The sequence below is a fragment of the Coloeus monedula genome (genome assembly GCF_965178545.1).
Source record: "Coloeus monedula genome assembly, chromosome: 3".
Lineage (NCBI taxonomy): Eukaryota > Metazoa > Chordata > Aves > Passeriformes > Corvidae > Coloeus > Coloeus monedula.
Window position 1 is genome coordinate 21,225,633 of NC_138783.1, and position 15,769 is coordinate 21,241,401.

A 15,769-nucleotide genomic window follows, 5' to 3' on the forward strand; every position below is an offset into this window, starting at 1 on the left:
TAAGATTTCCAGTATCTAATTGTTTGTGTCTGAATATTTGACTGTGCGGGCACATTCTGGGAACCTGGCTGAAATGAGATTTGGTTAAAAGATGGAAAGATGGCACTAGAATTCTTGGCAAAACAGTATCCTTCACACTGATAGATGAAAACTTAATGTCTTGCCTATCCATCCTAGAATTTTACTTCTTTTAACAGTGAATAAGATTTGCTTAATCTCAAAAGCAAAAACTCTGTGTGCTGCTTCTTTAAAGTGCTCATTGTATTTTGATTTCTTGTGCAAAGAAAAGGCTGTCTCTAAACTGAGCACTGCCTTGCATTGTAGAGTTTTAAAAAAACAAACTATGTAAGCTGAACATAGAAGAGAAACAACCTTCTGTGTCAGGCTGAGAGTCTTGTACATTGACTTTGCAGATACAGTAATCACTACAGTGGTTGGCCTATGGAGTAATCTCATGCCCTTGTGGCTTCCTTTAAATGATGAAATTGGTTTTACTTATTTTATTTCTGCCATTACATTTTGTGTACATCTTATGTGGAGGCAAGCAAAGTCAAAATATCATAAAAAATACAGAGTTTCAAGAAAGCAACTAAACATTCTATGATGTTGCCCAAGTGCATATGGAGAGAGGCTGTCTTGATGAATGTGGGCTCTTTATTCCTCTGCTGCGGTGGGTTTTGCTTTTTTTTTCTCATTATTACTGCACTTAATTCTGAGTGCAACAATACCCCTCACCTGCCCATGACACGTTTTGTTTTTAATTGTTGCAGTTTATTATCCTTTCAGCTGTCTAGTAAAAAGGGAGGAGATAAAATTTCTCTACAGCACCAATCAGGGGGGCCTGATTGGTGGGTGGTATCTTCAAATGAGTGAAGCATTGCCTGATAGGGCAAGAGAGGGAGGTACTAACTTTAATGGGGTTTAACAGAAGAGCTCTAGTGTTTTATATAGAAAAGAAACAGAGTGAGCCCTGAAATCATTTGATTAGCATTTGTTGTAGATAGAAATACAAGAGATGTCAATAAACATGGTTCTGATAAAATCTCCCCCACCAAAACACACAACAAATAATTGATCAAAATTAAATATTAAGTTAAATATTGTTAGCTCTTTATACCTGCTGAGAATCTAGATTAAAATAAATTCTCACCAAGTGTAACTGGGTGTGCTGTGTCCTTGCTGAAATATCAAACCAGTATTCACAGGTGGGAATAGCATTCCTAGGACTGTTCCACAGTGTATTACTTGGATATTGGCTGTTAGGGCCCTGTGGTGTGCAATCAGTTTTTCCTGTTCTTATGTCACAGAGATAATGGGGAAGAGTTTTATTTGAGAAACATGTAGTGTAGCTTTCATTTCTATGTGAATGTGACAGCGCTCTATTTCAGCCTTCCTTCTGTCATTCTGGGGGGAATCTATGAAGATGTTTTGCTGAGTGTTTCCAGTTCAGCCAGCTGCACTCATTTTGTGCATGTATGTCACTGCCACAAGGGGATTGATAGATGTGAGTGGTGACTGGATCTTACTGCTTTCTCATGTCTTCAATTATATGTGTTGACTTTTTGATATTATATTTTTGATGAAAGAAAGGTTTGAAAAAGGGAGAAATTAAAATTACAACAAAATTCAATCTCTACAGTGTTCTCAGGCAGACACAGAAATTGCATTTTTTTTGGCAGTTTGTTGGTCTGGTTTAACAATGAGTTGTTGTTCTTTGATGACAAAACCTGGCATTTCTGAATTTTTACTCTATAAACAAATGATTGCATTTACCCAAAAGCACATGTAGATATTTAGATATTTTTAATAGTCAAATTATTGTGACCTGCAAATTGTTAAATGGAACTTCATTTTTATTGCTTTTTATTGAAATGGTTGAGGAAATTCTGTCATCGCAGTCAGTGTTTTTAGTACTCGGAATGGCAAGTTTCCACTGAAATAATTATACCCTTGGTGAAGTTTTTATAGGCTTGGAAACCTTAGAGTTGAGAGCACATTTCTTCTATGCTGTGTGTTTCTCTTTCTAATGGCATAGTTTGGCACAATTATGAAAATCTTCTTTTCAGATTTTATAATAGTCTTGAATTTAAGTGAAAGATGGAGGGGGAGTTTGTTGTGCAAGTGTTCTTGGTATTTTAATTCATGTTAGGGTGAAGGAAATTTCAGGTGTGGAACCAGCATTAAAAAGTAGAACATTTTTGCAGCTAGAAGCAAGTGGGAACAGCCACTTAAAAGTCTATTCATTATCAACAAATTTTTAGTGGTTTTTTTCTCCTCATTTCTGATGCAGGTGTTCTTTCAGATTGTTCAATAACTGAACTGATTCAGTTTACTCTTTTTTCCATCACATACAATCACTTTATTTCTATCCTATTGGACTAAAGCAAGTAGGAAAAGGTGAGGATGAAGATGAAAACAAATGAAAATTCCTCTTTCAGGCAAGGGAAGAAGGTGACTATTTCCACTTAAATTCGCATTTGATATCTATACTTATTCCAAATCCCATCCCAAAAGACTGTATGGGGCCCAGTAAGAGGAATTTGTGTTGAAGATTGAATTTGTTTATTAAAGTTACATTTTTTGCAAGTCAGTGACAGGGAGTTCAAGTAAGCTTTTCCTGTTGGTTAATTTCTATGTGACTACACACAAATGGATTAAGAGGATAAAGTAGAAGAAATTTTCTTTCTTTTAATGTTGCCAATAATTGATTTTCTGAAATGTTCTTTGTCAGTTTGACTGAGAGTTAGGTCTATTATTTGACATTTGATCAGATCACAGCCCACAGAAGTAAGGAGCCAGATTATTCCTTGGTAGTCCTGGAACTGAGAGAGGATATTCACTACTTGTCTTTCTTTTTAATTCCTGTTTTTTACCTTTCCTTTTCAAAGTAGTACAGTTAATGAAGTTATTTGAGCCAACATAAATACTGATTTTGTAACCTGGTGAAGTACCCAAATGAACGGAATTGTAGCAACTAAACTAGGAGAATCTATCTTTTCGGTGCCAAGAAAACAAATTTGACAGTTATAAGATAAACTATGTAAACAAAGTGAACCATTATGTGTGGAAACATTTTCCATGAGTGACGCTTGCCTTGTCTTAGGTTGTGTTTTAGTAATGAGGTAGGAATTTCTGTGTACTCAACAGTCAGGTTTCATGTAAACTTCTGAAAGTGCTCTTCTGTAACTTTGGCAAAAGTAGCTTTATACATTCACTGTATTAGATTTGGTCCACTAAGTAGTTTTAGAATGGACTTTTGAAGCCTTTTCAGTTGTTTAAGAACCTTTTTTTTGTTGGTTTGGGTTTTTTTAAGTTCTCTTCCTTTGTCTCTATATGTTTGTCTATATAATACCTGTAATAAATCTCACAACCTTGATTTGCAAGCTTTAAGTCGTTCTATTTAAGTGTGGCAAAATACAATTGGACTGAATTAATCCATTTTCAGATGATGTAAATGTGAGATAGGTATGGACAATGGATATGAATTATTTATGTGTAACAATTTTCAGTAATACTTGGATTAAAAAGTTGCCAAATCTCTCTGAGATTTGCTTTTCCAAAACCAGAAACCTCCACTCCATTCTGGAGTGATTCAGCACATATATTGAAAATGAGACTACAGTCAGCAGGGGAGTTCTTTTGTTGTAGCTCTCACCATTTCCACTGCCTTGTTTTTGATTGGTTAGCATTGCAGTCATACTTTTTCAGGGTGGTGCTCCCTGACAGAATTGGGCAATTTCTGTAGAAATGTTTTTGATTTCATAATCTGTTAGTATTCATCACATTATTGATTTAAACTGCTGAAAGTAATGTCTTGGGTTTTTTTTTTTTTTGTTTGAAGTGTGGGCAATACTTAATGGGATTTCTGAATGAGGAATGTGTTATACAAACAATGACTGTTACTGGTCTTCCCTGGAGAATGCTTTTGGACTAGGTTTGATGGGAACACCTTTCACTGGATGCAAATGGAAGATTTTGAGAAATCAGTTGAGGCTTCTTGACTAGCAGACTTATGATTCAATTGACTAGTTCTGGCATATGTCGGAATCACAGGAACTGCTTGGAAAATGAGCTTGCACTTTGTGGGTAGAACCTCACACACACGGGTGTTTGTGAATGTCCTTTTGCTCTTTGAATGATACTCCTAATGATGGGGTACATATATGTGGAATAAATGCTGGCTTTTTGATATTTGGTGACCATAAAGAGGCAGAAAGAACAAGAACAATATAACATTATTATTATTATTATTATTGTTACTATTATTTCCTCACAAAAATGGTTATCATGAGTTCCTTTGTGTAGATCTATTTTTTTTCCCCGAGCAGGTTCTATACAGTTCGCTACAGAGAAAAAGGTAAAGACAAGAAATGGGTGTTTCAGCTCTGCCCAGCTACAGAGACAGTGATTGACAATCTGAAGCCAAACACACCTTATGAATTTGGAGTTAAAGACAATGTAGAGGATAGTATTTGGAGCAAGACTTTGAATCATAAGACAGTTCTCTCCAGTAAGTATTTGACAATAATTAATCAAATAGCTGCTGATTTTGACTGTATTTTTTCCTCTATTATGGTACTACTTAGAGTAAGCTGTTGATCAGGTTTTTATTGTTTAAATGCCATCCATTATGCTCCTAAAAAATTCTTTTAGGAATTGCTGAAACTAGAAATATTTTGTTTTTGAAAACCTGCCATCTAGTCTTCCGAAAGTTGTTCTCTTGTCATTGCAAATAGAGGATCTGATGCAGGTTGGTAGGACTCTAATGGTGTTTAGTACAGATACACGTTAAGGGTTGAGTATGTAAATTTTTACTTCTGACTGGATTCTAAGCTTTTACCTTAGGCCATGAATAATAAGATGATCAACTAACGAACTAATGCATCAACCATCGTCCACCTAATCCATTTACTTTCTTCCGTCAACTAATATGAGTGATGGAAATTATTGGAGTTGTTGGAATCTCCTTTTATAACTGGATTTACATTGAAGCTGGTCTTCAAGCTAGACAGGGCCTGTCCTACCTCAATGGGCCCTTTATGACTCCACTCAAAAGTTGAATTTGAAGCTTATTTTCAATCAAGGTATTATAAGGATTATGTCTGAAGCATGCAGTGTTGTGGATGCTTTTGTTTGTGTTTTCATGGAGGCAGTGTATTACATCTGTCTGTCTCTCAGTCATATTGTAAGGTTCCTCTCTAAAGTCCCAAGACAATGTAGGAAAAGTGAGGTCAAATTAACCCTTGTAAAAACATGTACTGCTGAAAGAATCACTCATACCTGTAGAGGAAATAAGCATCAGCAGAGTTTTCCTCCTTTTAATGAAAGGAAGAGAGGGCTTAACAGAGATTATCCAATTTGTTTTGTTTTCCTCAAACATTTGCATAAAGATATTTCTGAACATGATGGTCAGAAGATGCTGCAAACTCCTATGATTACTGTTTTTAGCTTGATTCAAAACATAAAGAATGGGAATTCTCATTAGAGAGCCTTATTCATATGAGATTTTAAGCTGAAATTTCATTTGGCCTTCAGTTTCAGCTTGTAGGTGAGTTACAGAGCTTAATATACGTGTAAAAGGGAGGAGAGCAGTATGGTGGCTTGTAACACTGAAAAAACCTTCATACTCCCTAATAAAGAGCTTTGCTGGCCTTCATTATAAAGTACAAAGCTGTAACTTAGAAGCACCTGCCCAGTGTCCATAGAGCTGTTTTAGCAGTCCAGAATAATGCCACTGCTATACCATGAGCTTAAAGAGGATAATGGTGGTAACCTTTTCCCATACCTGATTCACAAAAAGCTCTGCTTCACAGCCTTAAAGATGTATTACCCAGGGTCTGATTTTTATTACATTTCAAACACCTTAAAGTCATCTTTAGAGCAAGTGCTGAAATATATTTCAGCACTTAGAATAAGAGGGAATGAAGAGTGAAAAATGTTAATAGTTTGTTAGTGTGTTCAAGACTGATAAAAACATCCACAAACATCAATAAATTTTTTCTTTGTATGTAATATGTTTCTAAATGGTGTTTCTTACAGACATTTTACATTTCTAATAGGCCAGGAGCATCATTCTTGTAAGTTTGTGGAGACCCACTGACTTTGGTTGAAAGATTCTTTCTTGTAAGAGTTCATATTCTATTTACATAAGATTTCTTTTGTCTAGACTGTAGACTTGTATATTCAGTGAACGTTGCTGCAGCAACTAAATCCAGGGAGCTTGTGACTACCCTGCACATCTGCATTCTGGTCTATTGATAAAGTATCTTCTAATCAGAAAACTGTCAGCACTTTCAGATTCAAGCCTTTCATATTTTTAGTATATAGCAGGTAGATACAGAAAATGTGGGGGGTAAACAAAGAGTGTATATTTATAATAAATGTATAACCAGATGCCTATATAGTTTATCAATCAACACAAACAGACACTTCTTTTCTGTTCTAATTTCCTGTCTTTTATCAACTCAATTTCTTCCCATATAGGGGAAGCATCTCAACAGAAACCAAACATCCTTCACCATAAATGTTCTTTTTCCCACTGAAGAATATATAAATTACTAGAAACTGAAAGTTCTTTTGAATGTTTCTGGATTTGCTGAATCCACAGGCCAAATTTTTGTTATGTACTAAACATGTTGGGAGGGGCTGGGAGGAGAATCTGCTTTTAATTCATGATTTGAGAACACATGAAAGGCATGGCAAATGTTCAGCATTTATTTAACTGATTTTTGTCAGAAGAGATGAAAGTAGCTTATTTCTGACCATCTTACCATGATTTTGTCATGAAGTCAGTGTGAAACTTCTGTTAGTTTTCCATTGAATTTAGGCCAACAGTAAGTCCTGTTCCTTAGAAGTATCAAGCACTTTGAAAGATTTTTTCCCAAATGAAATGTATCTCAATTGATATTTTTTAGAGTTGAAATTATTTTTCTACTTCTCATCTGTTTTGGATGGAATTTGAAAAAAATATGATAACATGTAACTTGACTCGTTTGCACACCCATCGTTGCAAAGGCAGCAGAAAAGTGTAGATAGGTGGAAGATACAGAGAAAGTTTGAAGCATCATGCTAGAATCAAATAGGTGCTGAACAGAACCGTTTCTTGACTTACTTAGCAGCTACATCACAAGAAACTTCTACTTCTTAGAAACTCAGAGGAAAACCTAAGAGAAAAAATTTGGAGTTTAAATCTGTGGGTTACTTTGTTCATAGATTGAAATAAACAAAACCATAAACAAAACAAGAAGAGTACATTTCATTTCCTTGCTGTCAAAATGTGAAGAGAAGGCCTTGCGTCTGCATCTGTTAATGGATCTGAAGACACAGGACAAAAACATTTTTCCATGATGTGTTTTTATACAGGCTTTGAATTAAGCCTCCTAACTTTCCTAGCTGCCAAAAAAAAAAAGGTGAATAAACTTGGTTTGCTTTGCTTTGGACAAAACAAAAAAATAATTATGTGTATTTATTTATCTTTCTGTCAAAACAGGTAAAAAAGTAAATGGGCAACTCCAGAATATGTACAAGTTGGTACCCAATTCCCAAACACAGGTATGCAAAACAGTCTCTTTTTTTTATACCTGATCTGTATTTCATATGATCAAATCTTTTATTCTCTGTTTCACTAAAGTGAGAAAGACATTATCAAGGCCACAAATTGCCAATATAAAAAACAATATGTTAAATGCACTGTTTGGAAAAATGTTTTAATGTGTGGATGGACAAAATAACTGAGAACTGCAACTAAGATGATTACATACACTTGTTCCAATCTATCAAAGATGAATTTGATGGTTTCCATGTGTAGATTCCAAACTTAAAATTGCCTTATTCCTTTGTAGTAGTCAGGTTTGTTAACCTGTGATATTTGTTGTGATCAGTTAACCTTGGGATAACTTGGTGGTATGATTTTATAGAGTCATTTTGTATATACTCAGGTCTTCTAAATTAGTCATCCCATTGAATTCACTGATAGTTCCCATATATGAGGCAAGTGTTTGCGGAACCAGAGGACACCAGAAAGGGCAATTTAATCAAGTTTGCTAGGCTGTCCATTAAATTCTTTTACGTGACATGGTAGAATTTTTACCATTTTGTAAAAAAATTGATGATTTGTATAAATAGATAATTAATTTTTTTTTACCTCACCTGACTTTTTTTCATAAACACAAACAAGCATGGATGGATTTCATTTGATTTTGGATTCATGTACACAGATACTTTTTTCTTCCAAGAGCTGAAGCAGAAATGAAGGCTCTCTAGACTGAACCAGCTAGTGACTTTTAATACAGTGAAAAATAGACATTTTAGTCATAACTTTTAAGCATTACCAGTTCTAGTATGAGATTAAATTGGTTTCTTTGTATTTCCTTTTCTTGTTTTTTCATCAAAGTGCAAGTTTCAGCACCTAATATTCTGGAGGATTTTTTTTTGTTCTGCTTCTTTTTAAGTTACTATCCCTGTGGTAGACTATAGGATAACTTCCCAAGAAAAATTTTAGAAATTCTTCTTACTTTAGAGATTTTAAAGGGTTAACTCATGAGTGTCAATTATTACAAGAGAATAACCCATTCTTCACAATTCTCTTCTGTCTCAGATTTTCCAAGTGTTTTCATGGTAGGAAATGGTAATGTATGGTTTCTCATTGTTTGTTTTTCATATTTCAGAATATTATAAATGGTCTGTAATTATCAGACCTTGAATTCCTTCAGGAATCAAACCATAATTCATGAAATAAATTTTCTTCTATGAATAATTAAGTATGCATAGAATCATAGAATCATTAAGATTGGAAAAGACCTTTAAGTTCCTCAAGTCCAGCTGCTAACCCAGCACCACCACCATGTTTCTCATCAAATCATGTCCTCAAGTGCCATATCCACACTTCTTTTGACACTTCCAGGCATGATGGCTCCACCACTTCCCTAGGCAGTGATTTCCAATGCTTGACACCCCTTTCTGTGAAAATGGGTTTTCCTAATATCTGATCTGAACCTCCCCAGTGCAACTTGAGGCCATTTCCATTCATTTAGGGTAGTAATACTTCAATTATTGCATCATATATAGAGTTAGATCGGTATAATGCCTAGGTTATAGGAAAGATAATTATGCCTTGCATTCAAGAGAAAATGCTTTATTTGTGAGTAATATGAATCCAGTTGGTTAGATATTCAGGAGGGTGCTCATCTCATTATGTTGATGAAGCCAACTTTACTGTTCTTTGCCTTGGTCCCATAAGTGTCTTTAAAGTTACACAGGACTGCCCAAGATCAGGTAATTCATCCTGGGATATGGAGTGCAAGCTGAGTTCCTTTGCTCCTCTCAGCAAATGCTCTGTGCCAGAACCCTGACTGTTGCGCTGCTTCTGTGGAAGTAGGCATTCTATTTATGTGGGAGAAGTTCTGAGAAAGTGAGTGAAAACAGTTTTGCAAATATTTGCACAGCACAAGTATGAAAGGAGGACTAGAGCCAACATCTAGTCTTTTTTGTGATCTTCACAGGGCTTAGCTCCAGAGCAGTACTGCTTTATCACCCTCCACAGAAATATCATGAAAGCATTCCATAGATTATTCTAAAAATTCTCTTATCATTCTCACTTCAGTGGTGCAAAAAGCCAAAAAGCAGATAGTTCCCATTGTTCTTTCAGTTTCCACAGCGCTAGGTGGGGTATGTTTCAGTGGCGCAATCAGATCATCGACGCAAAGCGAGAATGAGCGTTATTTAGGCCAAGTTTGTTTATGCTGTATTTTGCTCCAAAGACACAACTGACTCATATCAACATGGTCCTAACTCTTCTCTGTAAGGACATTTTTAAAGGCTGTTTATTAAAACAATGTTACCAGCCCATCTAGTCATTTGCCCTTTCAACATCGGTCACGTATCATCTTGTGTTTCTTTTGGCAGTTTCATCCTTTAAGTTTGTCTAAGCTCCTGGGGCTGTGTGAGCAGCAACTAATGAGAGTGTGGAAGAAAAGAAGTGCTCTAGGAATGGTCATTCTTCTTCCCTTCATAAACAATGGGTAGTGGGAGAGCAGAGAAAATGCATTAGAAATTTATTTCCTCTTCTCTCTGGTTAAGTTCCTCTAATTTCATAATGTCAGCCTGGAAGGTGGGGTCCTCCCCAGTTTTTCCAGCCAAAGAGGATTGTTAGCTTCTACTACATGTTAAACTCTAGAGTAAAACATTCCTGCTCTTCCAAAACTTATTCAATCCAGACTGACCATGATCCTTCCTTGAGGAGTCTCTTACATGCATGCCAGTTAGTTTTGGCTTTTTGAAGTGTCAGAATATAACAGAGAAAGAAGGGAAGGGAAGGGAAGGGAAGGGAAGGGAAGGGAAAGGGGAAAGGGAAGGGAAAGGGGAAGGGAAAGGGAAAGGAAAGGAAGGGAAGGGAGGAAGGAAGAAAGGAAGAAAAGAAAGAAAAGAAAGAACGAACAAGGGTCTCTTAAAGCAATGTTGCCATGTGCTGTTTCACAGAACGCTTGAGATTTGCAATCCTGTAAGCAATGTGCTGTAGGTATATGGTCACAAGTTAAGATTCCTGATCTATGGTATAATTTACATCCCTGATTTTCCTCTGAAGATAAGGAATAACTTATTTGCCATCTTCTTTCATGGTGGCAACAATTGTTTTAATAACTAATGTTCCTAATACCTATATGCTTATATTGTCTCTCTGAAAAATATGGTTGATAGCACCATTCCTACAGATGATGGGCTGATGTTTCCAAAATAGTTTGTACAAGTAGTAAATTTTACTAGACCTAGGAATATCTAAAGTAGTCACATTTTGGAAACTGAGAAGAAAGCTTTGACAATATGGGTAGATTTCAACTGCAGCTGTTACAGATCTGTGAAGGTGAGCAGTCTAATTATAGCAGCTGGGGAACATGGATTTCATGTCAATTATTCATTCTTGGTTGAAAAACCAAATTTTTAATGTATTTAAATGTATTTGGCATTTTTATGTTGCTATCATTGTAGCCATCCATTATTCAACAAAGAAAGGATTCTCTTGTCAATATAAGAATTTTTTACTAATAAAAAGGTTGATAATAATTATGATTAGAAGTTCTGCAGTAGAGGTTACACAATTGCTCACTACAGCTTCAGAGCTGTTTATTGATTGTAAAGCTTCTGATGAGAAATACAATAAAATTAACACCTTCTTCTAATAAATGTGTTCCATCCTGTTTGTTAGTCACAGGAACAAGAGGGCTGCTTTAAAAGCATATCATCTACAATGCAATTTTTTCACCAGAAGACAAAATGGAAATGTAAAACTTGCTAACAATAAAGAAAAAATAAAGAAGGAAGATTTTTTTCTATCCTCATATAATGACAATGATTGAAACCTTCACTTAGTTTAAGACCATGTTCACACCAATGCAAAACTGTTATTAGGTAGCAGACAGTAATAGCTTTTGCAGAGTAAGTAGCCTCCATCCATTTCCCCAAGGAAATGTCCATCTTACTAGTGGAGATTGGCCTCTTCCAGCTTTTTAAACTTTGGTATGTGTTTAAGGTGTACCCAACCATTGTTTTTAAAGCTTTTCAGAAGTATTTAGAATAGAACAAAAATACCTATCCTTAGGTAAATGATTGGCACTTTGTCATCAAATGCTGACTTTTCATGCAGATGTTCTTTCACATGAAGTAGACCAGATGTCATAAAGTGCAAAATTAACATTACCTGATTCTGATTAGAGCAGAATATATTTAGCATGGAAGGTGATTGTCAGAGTTCTTTTCTTTCTTGTAATTCAGATATAACTAAAAAAAATCCTCCTTTAATGTATTTAGCATTTTTATATTGCTAGCATTACAGTCTACCTTCTCTCATCACTTGACTGTATTATTAAGCTTTCAGAATTTGTTACTAATTCTCATTTTTGGTATCAGCTGTTTCCTTGCTTTAATAACTGTGGGGTCCATTCATGTGTTCCTTTTTTTTGTGGTATTAATATAATGGAATATTCACTTTCAGGCAAGAAGTAATCTGGGTCAAAGAGAAGTGAACAGCAGAACAGTCCAAGTATTTAGCATAAAAATATAAGAAGCACGTGAGTGGCTGACCACTTGTGCTTTAGAAACAATCCCTCTAAACAAAATTACTCTGAGTTAATCTACTTTAATCAGGCTATGCACCCAAGAGTGCTGATGGTTTACAAATGTGCACCTGGTTCTGGAATAGTCTGTGTTCTAAATATAGTATCCCTGAGAATATATTTCTATCCTGTGACCAAGTAGTAATTGCATATGTTTCAGATGTTTTGCTGTAGTTAAATGTCAGCTTTTCTTAGCATTCTGGACTACTCCCCAGTGAGTGCTCCAAAGATCCTTAGGAGAAAAAAGAGCTGGGGCTTCCTAAGATGTCAAATACTGTGTTTTTATTAAGCAAAACATCTCAAGCTGAGAGAAAGAGATCAAAATGCAATATTACCACACTAGCCCGTGGGAACTGAAGCAATAGCATAGCCATCAGGGACCAGGGCCAGAGCCATATCCAGTGTTAACTTGGGACAGGCGTGGTATTGGATTAGAACCCTCTATTTTTATTATTCAGTTCAATTACTATTATGGCAGTTATCCCAAGGCACTACTTTTATCTTTTTTCTCTTTTTTCAGATTATATTCAGTGATAATAAGAAGTTGGTCCCTGTCACAATAATCAAACAAAGTAAGTTTTTGATTTTTTTAAAGTTTATTCTCATACTCTGCAAGAGTAATCTGAGATTAAAATGAATGTCAGGGCAATGGGATGGCCTGCAGCTGGCCCTGTAATAACATAAGCATAGAATGTCAGTTTCACCAAATTTGATATGCCAGGGGAAAAAGGTGTACGATTAAGAGATGATATAGAAGAAACACAGTTTGCAGTCTCTTAAACTGAATGTAAATACAGAAAAGATTAGGATGGTGTTCTCATCTGCAAATATTGAGGAAATATTTTTAGAATGCTGAGGTTTGTTTCTGGTGTGGTTTTATTTCTTATTTTGAGGTTTTTAAAATTAGCTTCTAATCTCCCTGTGTTGTCTCCACAGTCATTCAAAATCGGACGCAGTCAAAAACACCAGATAGTTCTTCTCTCCCAGGAGCAATATTAGGTGACTAGAAGATATTTTTACTGTTTTTCTTAACCCTTGGTTGAAACTTCAAATTGTGCAAATGCTTTTAATTTTCTTGATCTTAATAGTTTTTCCTTGTATATCAAAGAGTATTTTGCAGCTGGCTCAGACAGTATTTTTTATATTTTATGGTGGCACAGATGGTTCAAGAGTGTTGTAGCTTAAGTGAAACAGAATCATCTTATTGTCACTGGATTTAAAAGAAGACACTGTCACTGTTTTAGGCAAGGAGTTCTTTCATACGTCAAGTGAAGTTCTATGGCAAAGATCTTGTTGAGATGAGGGATTTTTCTTACTGGGCTTTTAAGGTAGCACAGTATCATCCCATCTACAGTCACAAACCTGATATATTAAACTACAGAAATCTTGCAATTAGAATTTGTTGTTAGATCTCAGGGCATTACTGTTTCCCTCCAAGCCATTCAGTTTCATGCTTTATGTTCATTTGACCTATAAGAATACACAATATTGGCTTAGAACATAAAAATAGGAGAAAGTCTGTCAGATAGTGCTCAGTGTGGTGAACTACTGGTCTGCCTGAAATAGCCATGAAAGGCTCACTGCATCCTGCACCTTGTGACCAATTTATTCCTGAATTTATTGCTTAGTCATTTATATATGGAAATATTTTCTATGACTGCCTAACTTGGGCTTAAGTTTTCTTTGTGTGAGTCTCAGTGTATTGATATGAAACACACACCGTCTGGTGTTGAGCCTGCTTGGCCCACCAGACAGCATGTCCCAGTATCTGTGATGCTGCAGTTTTCCAGTATTGAATGGTTTTCAACTCTGATAAGTCATGAAATGGTGGTAATAGAAGGAGTGGTGTAAAGGGGAAAGAGCACCAAATGGGAGCAATAATTACGGGCTAGAACAAACTCGTTTCCCAGATACTCAGACTAAACTGACAGTAGTTCAGTAGTAGTTGCTCACATTTCTCAGAGAACAGACTGTGTGTTTTCATCTCTTCTGGAATTAATGGCACATGTCTTTCTCTGTAGTGCACCTCATTGTTCCAGGTCTCAACGAAAGTCAGCAGAAACTTCCTCCTCTCCTGACAATAGATGACATACCTCAAGCATCCAGGAAAAAACTGGGTAAGCAGAAATGCTAGGCAAACAAAAAACACTGAAAACCATTTTGCACTGTGAAAATAATGATTCATAAGTCATTAAATCCTTGCTGTAAATTTTATTTTTGAAGTGTCTTTTAATGAACAGAACAAAACCAAAAATTCATGTGTTTAACGTAGCTTGTAGTGATTGTGCAGTGGAAGTTCGTTGGGTCCTAAAGGTACTCAGCTTTCCACATTTATCCATGTTGGCTTACTAAGTCAAACTAAAGTGGGACAGAAATAAATCTGTGGTAAAAGAGAGCAGATACATCTTTGTAATTACTCTCTAATGTCTGTTCTTTTAGCTAAGAATGAAACTGGAGTATGGCCTGCTGAATCCAAAACACCAGAAGTTCAAGAAATCTCCCCACAGTCCCTTCCAGGTAATGAAAATTCTGTTTTTAGAAACTCTGTGGAATATCTTTGCCAAATATATAAACTAAAATTAAACCCATCTTTGTGCTGCTTAATCTACAGTTAAAATAGTGGTTGGAAAACAGGAGGATAGTGGCCGAACTGGCAAGGAGTGGTAATGTGGATAAAAATCTCAATCTAATTTTGGAGGAAAGTTTCAGGTGATATAACTGTTAAGTTTGTAAAACTAAGAATTAGAACCATATCTTTGTGGGGTGATGGGTGCCTTGAAATTGTGAAAAATGGCAAAATTAGATTTTTGGGATGCACCTTTAGATTCTGACTTTAATGAAATATATGAAGAAGAAAATTAAGGATAAGAACATGATTGTTTGAAATGGATGCATGAGGTTTAGACAGAACAGTGAAAAGTTCTATTTTGGGGGTGCAGAGGATGACATCACAATGTTCCATTTCAGTTCAGGTCTGAACATATTAATCTTAACCACATTCTCCCTGTGGACTTACTGGTCCTATTAATGTAAATACATGGGAAAGGAATATAACATTTGATCCTAGGCTATGTGTCTGTGAAATATATATTAACTCGCATATTTGGAAGATTGAAGTTTTTTGTCATCTATTCAGGGCTGAAAAAATACCACTTATATAAAAGGGTGTAGTAAGATGCTACTTTTGACTGTTCAAAAATGTAAAGTGAAATTTTAAATACTGCAAGATTTACTGCCTCCATTTGCTTAGGAAGCCAATTAGTGTAACACAGACAGACTATGAATTCGTATGACAAGTACAGTCCTATATTTTAACATTTTTAGTATGGGCGGGGAAAAGGATTGGAAAGAGCTGAATTGTTCAGAGTCAAATGATGAAGATTAACATTTCACCCACTTTATTGACCCACATTTCAGAATTGTTTAAGAAGGCATATGCCTATCTTCATTTTCTGTAGTCTGGCTCTAATCCTACAACTGAGTCTGAAGTCTTGATTCTGTTGTCACAAGAGACAATAGCTGGCTTCTGCCAACTTCTTTGCTGAAAAGAAGAAGGGGTGCTTGAACTGTGACAAGAATTTAAAATTAAAAAGGAATTTGAGGGAAAAATGACCAAAGGTTTGCTTTGGTTTGGTTTAGACATCTTGTGTGATCTTGCTGGC

At 35.8% G+C, this 15,769-nt stretch overlaps 1 protein-coding gene across 18 annotated transcripts in view; it reads left to right on the forward strand.

Moving 5' to 3' along the window:
• ABI3BP (ABI family member 3 binding protein) overlaps positions 1 to 15,769 on the forward strand; it is a 141,202-nt gene that overhangs the window by 36,712 nt on the left and 88,721 nt on the right. For 17 of the 18 annotated variants that reach the window (XM_082277469.1, XM_082277483.1, XM_082277486.1 and 14 more), the window contains exons 5-10: positions 4,329 to 4,510; positions 7,490 to 7,551; positions 12,628 to 12,679; positions 13,044 to 13,106; positions 14,129 to 14,224; positions 14,547 to 14,624. In XM_082277469.1, the coding sequence (XP_082133595.1) occupies positions 4,329 to 4,510; positions 7,490 to 7,551; positions 12,628 to 12,679; positions 13,044 to 13,106; positions 14,129 to 14,224; positions 14,547 to 14,624 (533 nt within the window). The remainder of the gene's footprint in view (positions 1 to 4,328; positions 4,511 to 7,489; positions 7,552 to 12,627; positions 12,680 to 13,043; positions 13,107 to 14,128; positions 14,225 to 14,546; positions 14,625 to 15,769) is intronic. The other variant, XM_082277482.1, reaches the window with a different exon arrangement.